This window comes from Vulpes vulpes, chromosome 16, assembly GCF_048418805.1.
Source record: "Vulpes vulpes isolate BD-2025 chromosome 16, VulVul3, whole genome shotgun sequence".
Taxonomy (NCBI): Eukaryota; Metazoa; Chordata; class Mammalia; order Carnivora; family Canidae; genus Vulpes; species Vulpes vulpes.
Genome location: NC_132795.1, coordinates 15,533,029 through 15,545,055, shown reverse-complemented (window position 1 = coordinate 15,545,055; position 12,027 = coordinate 15,533,029). Strand labels below are relative to the sequence as shown.

Here is a 12,027-nt window from a genome sequence, read left to right as displayed (position 1 = left end):
AATTAAGTTGAAATTGTTAGGAAATTGAAAAAAGACCTCTTCCCCCTGAGCATTTCAAATGTTTCTTAAATTTCCAGATTCTACAAAACTATAAAGACAACCCAAGGATAGGAAGATTCCTTAGAAACCTGGACTTCTACGTGCTTCCAGTTCTTAATATAGATGGTTATATCTATACTTGGACAACTGTGAGTACATTGAGCATGGTTCCGGGATGAGTCCATGAACTAGATCTTGACTCAGGTTCATTTTACTGACCTTAGTCATTGTAGCGACGGGAATGTTTTGTGGTCAGGTAAAGAAAGAAACCCCATTTGGGATAAAAAAAATCAACTCAATATTGTTAAGCCACCAATCTACATCAAATTTAGGACAGAGAAAGTGGAGGTCTTGTTAGAATTGAAATCCAGCACGTGTTTTTATGTCTGTTTGTTTTTGACATCTTCCCAGTTTTGCAGCCAGACTTAACTTTTCTCCAAGTCCACCTTCTTCCAGTTGGTGGACTTCCTGTCAGATTGGTATAAAATTCATATACTACCATGTAACCACCAGGTTTTAAAACATGACGGGTACAAATGATGTATAAATTCTAACCCAACTTTCATTTTCCACTGTGATCATTCACACAGGGGTCAAATGTCTCATAAAGTTTTTAGTTAAAAGAAAACTCTCTCTTTAAAATGTCTCAAAAAGAAGATCACTGCACAAACAAGAATCCCTGTTTCTAGAGAGAATTCATTTCTTCCTTTTTCCCTTTGCTCCCCACAAAGTGGTTCCTGGGACCCCTTTTTCTGCAGCAGCTTTTTAGCCTGGGTATTAGTCAAATTCTTCCCTCCAAGCTTGTCTGGAGAAACTTGTCTTTAAGCTCATCTCCACTCATCAGTCTTCTGCTTCCAGAAATGTGCAGAGACCATCACTGATACACCTGGAACAGCCTTTTTCCATCTGCCAGGCTATTTACCTTTCATCTTGTATCACTCGGACATAAAAAATGACTCTCTGAAGCTTTCCCTGATTAAGCAGATCACGTCCACCAGGCACTGCTAATCTGCTCATGAGGAAAAGGCCATACTCCCTCCAAGCTGATGGTTTACATGTAGGTGTGCTTGGGTTGGACAGATGTTCCTGTTATTGGGTGTTGCTGGCCCATCTGTGAGACTAAAAATTATATGCACAAGCTTGATTATGTTAAAGGCAAGTTTTTCCAGACAATTGTAGGGACTATTTTTTATGTTCCAGGCCCACCCACTCATCACCAACACTGTGATTTATGAGACCCTAGGACAGAAGCATTTCTATGTTCCTCTGTTACAGGATAGGCTTTGGAGGAAATCCCGTTCATCCCATAATAACGGCACATGTTTTGGGACAGATCTCAATAGAAATTTCAACGTTTCCTGGTGTAGTAAGTACATGTTTAGTTGGTGACTTGATGAGCAAAAAATGGAGAAGAGAAGCTAGGGCAGAGGTGAATTACTGGAGATATAACCTTCAAAAATAAACATCTAATTTTGCACAGCTCTCTGGACTTCTGGACCAGTGTTTTCACTCTAAGGGAGGACATTACCTATGCAGTAAGAACCAGCAACACTCAAGTGCAGGACCCTTGTCAAGTGGGATTGACTACACATGGGCAAAGAAGACCTAGCTCAAAGTGAAAATGTTTGAAAGCTATCACCTTATTTGTAAATATATAAATTTTCATGAAGAAAAGAAAAATAAGAGAATTATCCTCACAGATTATTTTTATAGCAGGGAAGCAGAAGTAAATAAAGCAAACATTTCCTTCTCCCTAAGGCATGTTCATGTTTCTGAATCTCAACATGCCCAGTGAATCAGAAGCAAATAAGGAGGGGGAAATGGTTAAAGAGCAATCTGGTTAAAAACCAGATGGTATGGGTTAACATTCAGTCTTGGCAGCTGTGTGGTCTTCATCTTTCTGCTTTAGTTTTCTCTTATTTAAAATGTGGTCCGTGGTCATACCATCCAATCAGTAGGCCCCTGTGGGGATTTGATGAGTTGTCAGGTAGAAGGGGCTAACGCTAGTACCCTGCATGTACAAGGTGCTCAGCTGCTGGTCCTTATCATCATCACTGAGGAGAACAGACCACTGTGTCCTTGCAAAATAGCTCTAATGAGACAGAAGCCATTGAGACAGCCAGACAGCCAGACAGGCTTAGGCCAATAAGGCTATGTCAGAGCCTGTCCTAGGAACCAGACAAGTGGTTCCCAAACATCTGCTTCAGGGCCCAGCTGCAGGTTTCCATGAAAGATAACTGAAAATGCCATTTCATTTTGCATCCTCTTTGTGGGCCATGGAAGCGGGGAGTTGGTCTCTAAATCTGAATGTCAGCCCTCCTACCTTTCTGAGTTCCTCCCTGAATGACTGTCCTCATTCCTTAATGTAACCAGAAGGAACTTGGATAAGCCAGGGCAAGCCTTGATGCCACCCACAGATTGCCCTGAGCGGGGGGGGGGGGGGGGGGGGGAGACTCCTCGTCTTCCATCTGTTCTAAACTGGTATCACGTTGGCTCCTTCGTGGTTTTCTGGATATCCCAGGTATTGGCGCATCGAAAAACTGCCAGGATATAACATTCTGTGGCTCAGGACCAGTATCAGAACCAGAGACTAAAGCCGTTTCCAGCTTTGTGGAGAGCAAGAAGGAGAGCATCGTGTGCTTCCTGACCATGCACTCCTATGGGCAGCTCATCCTCACGCCTTATGGCTACACGAAAAATAAGTCCAGTAACCACGAGGAACTGGTAAGACCATAGCACCAGAGCTTTTACAAAAACTTCCGTGGGACCCTTGCTTTCCTTTCCCTGGTTTCCATTTTCAAGATTTTGGCTCCAGCCCTGCTTTTGTTCTCTCTGCTCTTCCTTATTTTCTTTCTTCTGCTTCTTACACCTTGCCAGACGCCTGCTGGGGAGGCTTCAGGTTAAATGCTGCTTTACCTACATTAATTAACTACCTGTTTCGTAAAGTGTCAAGTTGGGAGACATCTTAGGTATTCGTCTATAATATAAATGAGACGATTATGTTAATAATCTGCAGGAATGTGCTTTCATTTCTGTAAATTCTCTTGAAGCTCCGTTCAGCAATTATAGCTTTTGAACCGTGCTTTAAAGAACTTGCCAGCTGTTAGTGGAATATGGCATATCTAAAATAACATGGCTAAATAATATCTGCTCTCTTCTCTGCTAAACACAATGCTTTATTTTCTTCTAGGCTCTGCTTCTAGTATTTGCTTAGGGATATGTGTAAGGGGAAGTGCCAGCAGAGTCCAAGCCCAGCCAGGGGAAGTGTGCTTTGTTACATCCGGGTCCTCTGAAGCTGTGTTTGCCCGACACAGTTGCTGCATAGGCCTGGCCTCTGCCTTTTCGTGCAGCTGAGGACACAGACACAGACCAAAGGGAGGGTAAATTTAGGATTGTTGTAATATTCGTTATCTTTTTTAAAACATTATTTTTTCCCATTTTTAATTACGGTAAAATTTGCATGACCTAAAATTTACCATCCTCACCATTTTTAGTGTTAAGTATGTTCACCTCATTGAGCCACTAATCTCCAAAACTCCTTTGTCTTGCACAGTGGGCACTCTATACCCATTAAAACGATTCCTGGTCCCTGTTGCTTCTGAAGGCCACCATTCTCTTCTCATTTTCTGAGTTTGACTGCTCTAGATGCCTCATACAAGTGGAATCATACAGTATTTGTCTTTTTGTGATTGACTTATTTCACTTAGCACATGTCCTCAAGGTTCATCCATGTTGTATCATCTGTCAAAATCTCCTTCCTTTTTATGGCTTAATAATATTCCATCATGTGTATGTGATGGAATATTATCCATCCTTTTTTTTTTAAGATTTTATTTATTTATTTATTTATTTATTTATTTATTTATTCATGAGAGAGAGAGAGAGAGAGAGAGAGAGAGAGGCAGAGACACAGGCAGAGGGAGAAGCAGGTTCCATGCAGGGAGCCTGACGTGAGACTCGATCCCAGGTCTAGGTCTCCAGGATCAGGCCCTGGGCCAAAGGCAGCGCTAAACCGCTGAACCACTGGGCTGCCCTCATATTTTCTATATCCATCATCCATCAGTGCATATTTGAATTGTCTCCACCTGTGGGCTACTGCAGATAATGCTTCTATGAACATAGGTATACAAATCTCTTTGAGATGCCACTTTCAATTTTGGGGGTATATAACCAGAAGTAGAATTGATGAATCACACAACAGTTTTGTTTTTAATTTCTTGAGGAAAAAATCATACTGTTTTCCATAGTGACTGCACCATTTTCTATTCTTTTCTATTTTTTTAAAACAAGCTCCTCATGGGGCTTGGATGGAGGCTAAGCTCAATATGCTCTTGAGCTCACAGAGGTCTGGGGACCCACTGGTTCTCTTATGTGTCCTGTCCTTCTCCCACTGAAACATGACCTGGAGAACACATGTCTGAGCATAAAAAGAAAAACCACTATCAGTCTTTGCTGAAGGGAGCCTTTTCTCCAACAGTCAAGAATATCCAGTAGTACCCCAATATCTTTCTCACAGTGTTTTTGGATATTTGTACTATGTGATCATTTTGTAAGATGTGACAATAACTAACATTTGCTTAGCACTTTACAATTTACAAAGGGATTTTAGGACCATTATCTCATCTGACCTGAAGACAATATAATAACCTCACTTTGGAAATGTGGAAATTGAGACCTTGAATTAGCAATAGACAGTGATTGGTAGAGCCTGGGTTGGAACTCATGTCTTCAGACTCCAGAGGCTACATTCATTCAGTCTCTTCATACTGCCTCTCTGCTCAGAAAGGACTTGCGACTTCTAGGAGCTCCTATCAACTTAGAAGACCAGATCACTGTGTCCTCTTTCCTTCTTTTCTTGAGAAAAGAAAAGAAATTTCTTTTCCTCAGTAAAGGAAGCTGCAGAAACAGAGATTTCAATTGAGAAGCCCAGAACCCATTTTATTTCCCAGTTCTTGTGGTATTTGTGTAGATGTCTACTTTCTGCTTGAAGGGATCTGTGACAAACACAAATGAACCATCAAAGATAGGCCATTATAGATCCTTAATGGGCCAGGCCTTCCGCCAGCCGAAAAGGCAGCCTGTAACCCCTGGTACTTTTATTTATTTATTTATTTATTAGAGAATTCTGTTCTCTTCTTGGCTCAGGAAAACAGATATGACCATTTTGCAGAGTTTGTATTCAAAGGTGAGAGGGTCTTGTGCTGTTGGTTCTCTGGTTAGAGCCCTCTGGCCACAGACTAGAGGATGTGAAAGGGCAGGAAAGACCTGTGGCACTGAAATTGCCATAACTGGAAGGAACTTGAAGGTGGGAATTACTGAGAACCTGTTAATACCATATGCAGAAATGGGCATACTGAATTGAGAAAGGTTGCTTCAATTCTGTATCTCTTACCAATCTCAGGTGCTGAGGAGTTAGCATAAACATTCATCTCCAAGACAATAAAAAGACAGTGTGAAAATTTTGCCATCTTGTGTCAACCTCATTGAAGCTAGCTAGCTAGCAGTGGTTTTAGGTTCTTAAGAGTAAGCTCTGATAGAGTGCACAAAGACACAGAATCAAGCCAACTATTGGAGGAGATCTCCATTTTTGGTACTATTTACAACTACCAGAGACTAGTAATTAATCTCTATATATTTACAAAACCAAAAATTTGTAGAAATTATGATAAATATTATACGGCATGATAGACAACTTGGCAATCGCTATGTAGGGGAAACATAACTATATATAGCCCTGTTCTAAATTGCTCTGGAAATTAGAATAGCTATAAAAATTCTAATGTTTTAAGTGCTAACATTCTTTCCATTTGAACTCTTCCCATATCAACTTCTAGATCCCATCCCAAGCTCCTTTCTCCCACACACATGCCAGGGCCTTCATCAACCTTTTTGTGTGCCTCCCTGTGAACATATGCCTATAGGAAGTTCTCTGGGAGTTTTAAGGAGGCTTGAGGTCTTTAGAAATGTAAATTATGTATTATGCAAAGGGATTTTTATTATTTTGACTAAAGCTCCTTTGGACTGAGAAGAAGGGCAGCAGAGAAATTGGCACTCTATGGCCTTGTGTTATAGTGTCAAAAGGAAAGGGAAGAATAATTAGGAGGTCCACCCCTAAGGAGAGAAGTCAGAGTCTCTGGATTTTACTTCACCTTCTTGGAAAGGACCAAGTCTATAAGCTAGGGTCACAACTGTATACTTCTCATAAACGTTATACTTCCTACTCCTGTTGACCTCCCCATAGTCATTGCTAATGGAATTATTGAAAAAAAAATCAGTATTTCTTGTGTCAATAAAGAAGAGGAAACTAGGAATAGGAAGACTGTTTCCCATCCCACAGGATTTGAAGGAAAGGAAGTACATAGGATAAAATAAGTAAATCCGAAGAAAGAAGTTGTTGTCTGGGGTGAACTGCAGAAGACAAAAAAAAAAAAAAAATGCAAGAGCCATTTGGACAGAACATATAGCCTGGAGCTGATCCACATAACCCAAATAAAAGTTAAGGTCCCACATGGACCACTTAGCATGGAGTTTCATTCAAAGAAATGCAGAAACATATGGGAATTAAAAATAATTAAAAGCAATTCATGTCTCTAGCAGACTTCAAAAGGGAGTGTAGCTGGTAAATCATAGCAACTCTTTCCCCCTCCCCGCCTCACGCTCTTCATTTCACTCACAGATAGCAACTACTCTGATCCTTTCTCTTCACCATTCATTTTCATTTCTTTAGCAGGATTTCTCTCTCCAGAAATCCCCTTTCTGGTGCTCTTACTATTTTCTCTTCTATCTACAAATAGCTCTTATACCTCTTTGCAGTGTTAATGATTCAAACCAACTTTATTTCATGCATTTCTTAAGCCCTTCCTACCTATCATGTCAATTCTGGACAACATGAGTCCAGGAACTAAACCAGACTTAGAATCTTTTACTCAAGAAGAGAGAGAGAAGGTGAATGGCCCAAGACAGAATTCTCAGTCGTGAGTAAAGAGGAAGCAAAAATCTTGAAAATGTGCTCACTTCAATGTGTTCACCACACACAGAAAGTCCCAAATGCCCTAAGGTTGCTGCTCACAGCTGCTGTACATGACCTACCACCGCTTACTCCTTTTTCTACTCTTCCTTTTAAACTTCAGCATGCCTATCCCTACTCTTCCCAAGTACCACTCTGTCATACCTTAGGATTCAGTGGGACAATGCAGGACCAGGAAGGAAGAGATAAGGTTTAAAGTTAGACTCATCACTAGTCAGAAGTTAGGGGAGCCAATGTACCCCTAAGCCCAAGAGCAGTTGGGCTACCTTAAGGGTTAAAGAAAGCAAAGGTGGAGCATGGTCCAGGCAGGGAGTGGCCAAGGGGATTTTGGTGATGTTTGTGTAAAATCAAAGGGGAAGTATTAGGGAGTCTGGAGTGGGGAATACCTGGAGAAGACTGACAGGATACGTGAGGAAATTTATCAGAAAGTTAGTAAACACAGCCAATACACTTGAATCTCTCAGTGTCAGTGGCTCTGATCTCAGGAAAGGGTCTGCAAAGAGCAAGGCTGGGACAATAGAAATCATCCAGTTCTGAGAGTTTCCAGTGTACTCAGGTGATGGGTGGTAGACATGGGGAAGGGTGTAGCTTCCATCTCTGAAATTCTGTAAGCCTGAGACATAAATATCAAATACCTATAAGGAAAAATAAAAAGGGAGTTATAAGAGTATGAACAAAGGGCCATGGGGGGGGGAGTGGGGAGAAAGAGGATTTAGTTGGTGTAATGAGGAAAGGCTGAGGAAAGGTCAGCATTTGAAAAAGTCCTTTGAGGTTGGGTAGAAGTTCAGTAGGCAGAGAAAAGGGGTAAGGCATGCCCAGGTAGAGGGAATATCCAGAGAAAAGGTAGAAAGTCTGAGGAAATGGGCATGTCTGGGGAACAGTAGGAAATCTTGAGTTTGGCTATCATCTAGGGTAGGATATAAAGAATATGGTGTTGGAAAGGTGAGTTAGGGTCACATCATAAAGGATCTCAAAAATGAAGCTGAGAAGCTTGTGATTAATTCAGTGGGCAATTAAGAATAAGGCTCTTCAGCAGGATCATGATCATAGTTCTACTCTACAGAAGTTTACCTGGAATCCAGAGGAGATCAATTGGGATAAGGACTGATGAGAGGAAGGGAAACATACTAGAAGATGACAATAGTCCATTTTTGAGGTAATGAGACTGTAATAGGGTGATGGCGCTGGGAATGCAACTTGGTAACCATTTTAAAGAAAGAGAGTCAGAGGTGACTGCAGGGTTTTATGTAGATTTGGGGGAGCACAGTAAGTGAGAAATATGGAACTAGAATAGCTTTATTAGGGGGGAATGATGAAATTGGGTGCGAGTGTGTTGAGTCTGAAGTATCAGAAGGCTACCTGGGTATAAAGGTCCAATGGGAAGTTAGAAAGATGGTCTGAAACTCTGGAGATGGATTTGGACAAAATACCCAACCCTCTGGATTGTTGGATTTATTTTTAACACCAGATATCTGTCTCTGCATTTCCCACCTACAGATCCAAGTTGGACAGAAGGCAGCAAATGCATTGAAAAAAAAGCATGGAACCAATTATAGAGTTGGATCGAGTGCAGATATTTTATGTAAGTCGCTTTTTTTTTTGCCTCTTCAATAGTATCTAAGGCACAAAAGAAGCCAGCGGACTTTGGGGAGTGGGGTGGGCAGGAGAGAGACAGAAGAGCTCCTGGGGTCAACAGGAAGTTGTGCAAATCAAAATGACCAAGGAGAAAGGGGAATTTGTGCAAATCCAGAATTATGCTCTCTAGGGATAAGGTGTGAGCTAAAAGAAAAAATGAATACACTGGCTCAGACCAGAACTCCCTCTGGCTTCAGTTAAAAAGAGCTCGCAAGTGAGAAGGTACAGGAGTTAGCGGGAAGAATGTTTTCCTGTGACCCTTGGTCGGTTGATTCAGTTCTCAGAGGACCTGTCAGGCTGAGGAAGCAAAGCAGGTAGGGCCTGGAGAAAGGACCTAACACAGAAAAGAATTTAGTTAAAAGGACATTGCACCGCTTTCCTTCATCCCCAGCCACCACCTCCTCCACCCACCTGAGGACCACCTGGATAATATTTGCATAATATTAGTCCTGTTGCCCTGTTGCTCATTTTGCCTCTGTTCCTTTATATGTCAGCTCACTTGCCTTGTAGGACTAGGTTGTCTAGTCTTTGATTCAAAGACAAACTTAAGCAGCTCTCTGCTATGTGCCAGGCCTAAAGCTAGGTATTCTGGGGGGGGGGGGGGGGGGGGGGGCAAGGGGAGACAGAGAGGCTAAACGAGATGGGATTCCTGCCCTACGGGGGCTTCATATCAATAAGAGGGTTAAGACAGCTCTCGGTGAATCTTTATTTTTTTTTTTAATTTTTATTTATTTATGATAGAGAGAGAGAGAGAGAGAGAGAGAGAGGCAGAGACACAGGCAGAGGGAGAAGCAGGCTCCATGCACCAGGAGCCCGACGTGGGATTCGATCCTGGGTCTGCAGGATCACGTCCTGGGCCAAAGGCAGGCGCCAAACCGCTGCGCCACCCAGGGATCCCTCGGTGAATCTTTAATATGAAGAAATGTACTCATTTGCTGCCTTGAACCTTTATTCCCAGAAATAGCCATAGAAACCTGTCTTTTCACAATATAACTTCTACCTCTGCCTTCATGTTTTCATTTGTAGATGCCACATCAGGGTCTTCAAGAGACTGGGCTCGGGACATTGGGATCCCCTTCTCATACACATTTGAGCTCAGGGACAACGGTACATATGGATTTATTTTGCCGGCAGCTCAGATTCAGGCCACCTGCGAGGAGACCATGGAGGCTGTGCTCTCGGTCCTGGATGATGTATATGAGAAATACTGGAATTCAGACAGTGCTGACAAGGTGACACCTGCCACGGTGGTCCTGGGCCTGCTAGTGTCCCTGGTGTCTATTTTCTGAGTGCATCCTACCCAGGTCTGCTCAGCCCCAATTACGAGAACGTGGCTACAGGGGAAGTGTTTGTTGGAAGTTAAGGAGGAATCAAATAATTTAAAGATACTTTCCATTTCAATAAAGATGAATCATGTTTGCATTTTCACGTGTTTTGCTGGTAATTAATTTTTCTTACTTTAAAAGAGTATACTGTTGTTGCTATAAAAATGCCACACCAAACCATTCTAAATTTCAGTGGCTCGTGCATCTATAGGTCAGCTGAGAAGTTCTGCTGATCTTGGCCACGCTCACTTGTGCATCTGTGGCCAGTTTCAGGGTAGCTACCCTGGGGCCTCAAGCCTTTTTTTCTCATCTAAATATTTTGAAAAATTTGCTCGTGCTTTTGAATGAGGTTCACTTTTAATTTTGTATTATCGATTTAGTAGCAGCATTCAGAAGATGTTACATAATGTTTCTTTATGCCTCTTGCTGGCTTCATTTATTTCGTATTTTTATTTATTTATTTGAAAATCCTTTTTGAGAATCTGCGAGGTATGTTTTGCTAGGCTTTGGAGTTACAGTGGTGAATAAGATAGACATGGTCCCTGTCCTCTTGGAATTTCTATTCCAGTGGGTAAGATTGCAGATGGTGGCTATAAATAATTGGAATAGACACACTGTTGCATACAGGGCAAATCTCAGCTCAGGGGAGCCAGAGCAATCAAGAACACAAATAAATAAACTGAATATTGCAGCTTGTGACAGGTGCTATGAGAGAAATAAAGAGTAAGTAGAGAGGTAAGCAAGGACCGGATTGTATGTATACAGGAATACAGGCATTTAATTGTGCTATCTTGTCTATTAAACTGTGAGTGCTCTTAAGGTAGTGTCTATGACTGTCATTTCCTATGTATCTCTAGGTGACACCTTGAAATGGTGCTAAGCACTTGTCAGGCTTGGAACAAATGTTGTAGCTGTAACCAGCTGACAGAGCATTCTTGGGTGTTCAGTCACCCATTTCTAAATTTCCTTGTTGGTCACAGTCACAATATACTTCTTGGTTGTAACCCTTTTACTGCCTTTCTTTGTTCTCTTTATTTCTTCCTGTTTTGCCAGTGTGTGGCTGATAAGGGTCAGAAAGAAAAAAAAAATGTCAGGGGCAATAGGGCTGAATGAATCAGAGAACAGCTATTTACATAAAAATGCCAACTCCACAATTGTGGCATTGTCAGGAAAAAATGGTAGAATCTCATCAGTAGTCAGCCTAGCAGGGGAAAAAAAAAAACAAAAAAAAAAACTCGTGTGACCACCAATGCTATGTTCAAGAAGAAAGTGAGGGAGCTGTGCCTTGGAACATGAGTTATTAGCTTTCATCTAGCCTGTGTTTTAGTTTCTATAACTATCTTTTAACAATTTGGACCTCTAAGTATTATAGGAATTCTGACCTACACATCTTAATTTATGTCAAAAGATTGAACCTGTGGGCAAATAAAATCGGAAGGGAACAGATGGAAATGCAAGCTATTAGCTTGCCTGAAACTTCTTACAATGGATTCTTCGAGAGTCTAGGACACAATCATAGTTTTCTTGGGGGGCTTCACATGGCTGTGAGGGCATGAGGGGATCTGAGGGCCAGAATATATTTTTTACTTCTTCTGAAAGTTTTTTACTTCTTGTGAAAGGATCCTAAGAGCAAGGGTGGAATGGTGATAAACAACCATACTGATCTTTTCAAGGAAGTTTTCAACTTCTTGTCCTAAATGGCAAGAGGTTGGGAAAACTTCACAACAGATGCAATTAATTAAATCTTGAAAGTATCTTGTCTTCTGACTTTGTGGGGCCTGGGATTTGATATTACCCTACTTTAAAGCTAAGAAGTTGCCTTGTTACTGTTTTATGAATGTTGGAAGACAGGAGACTGGAGTCAGAGACACAGGACAGCATTACTCACAGCACAGTAAGCAGCTTGAGCATCAACATATTTACATTGGTTCATCTTGCTCTCAAGTTCCAGAGGAGCCTAGACGACACCTGCTAAGGTAGTGAGTTGCGTTATAGGAGAGA

The 12,027-nt window shown here is 41.6% G+C and overlaps 1 protein-coding gene across 1 annotated transcript in view; it reads left to right on the top strand.

The window, feature by feature from the left end:
- Window positions 1-10,103, top strand: part of CPO (carboxypeptidase O) — a 130,987-nt gene extending 120,884 nt beyond the window's left edge. The window contains exons 5-9 of the mRNA XM_026002041.2: window positions 78-188; window positions 1,315-1,405; window positions 2,561-2,763; window positions 8,564-8,648; window positions 9,728-10,103. Of these exons, the coding sequence (XP_025857826.2) occupies window positions 78-188; window positions 1,315-1,405; window positions 2,561-2,763; window positions 8,564-8,648; window positions 9,728-9,990 (753 nt within the window). The 3' untranslated portion in view covers window positions 9,991-10,103. The remainder of the gene's footprint in view (window positions 1-77; window positions 189-1,314; window positions 1,406-2,560; window positions 2,764-8,563; window positions 8,649-9,727) is intronic.
- Window positions 10,104-12,027: the final 1,924 nt, after the last annotated feature.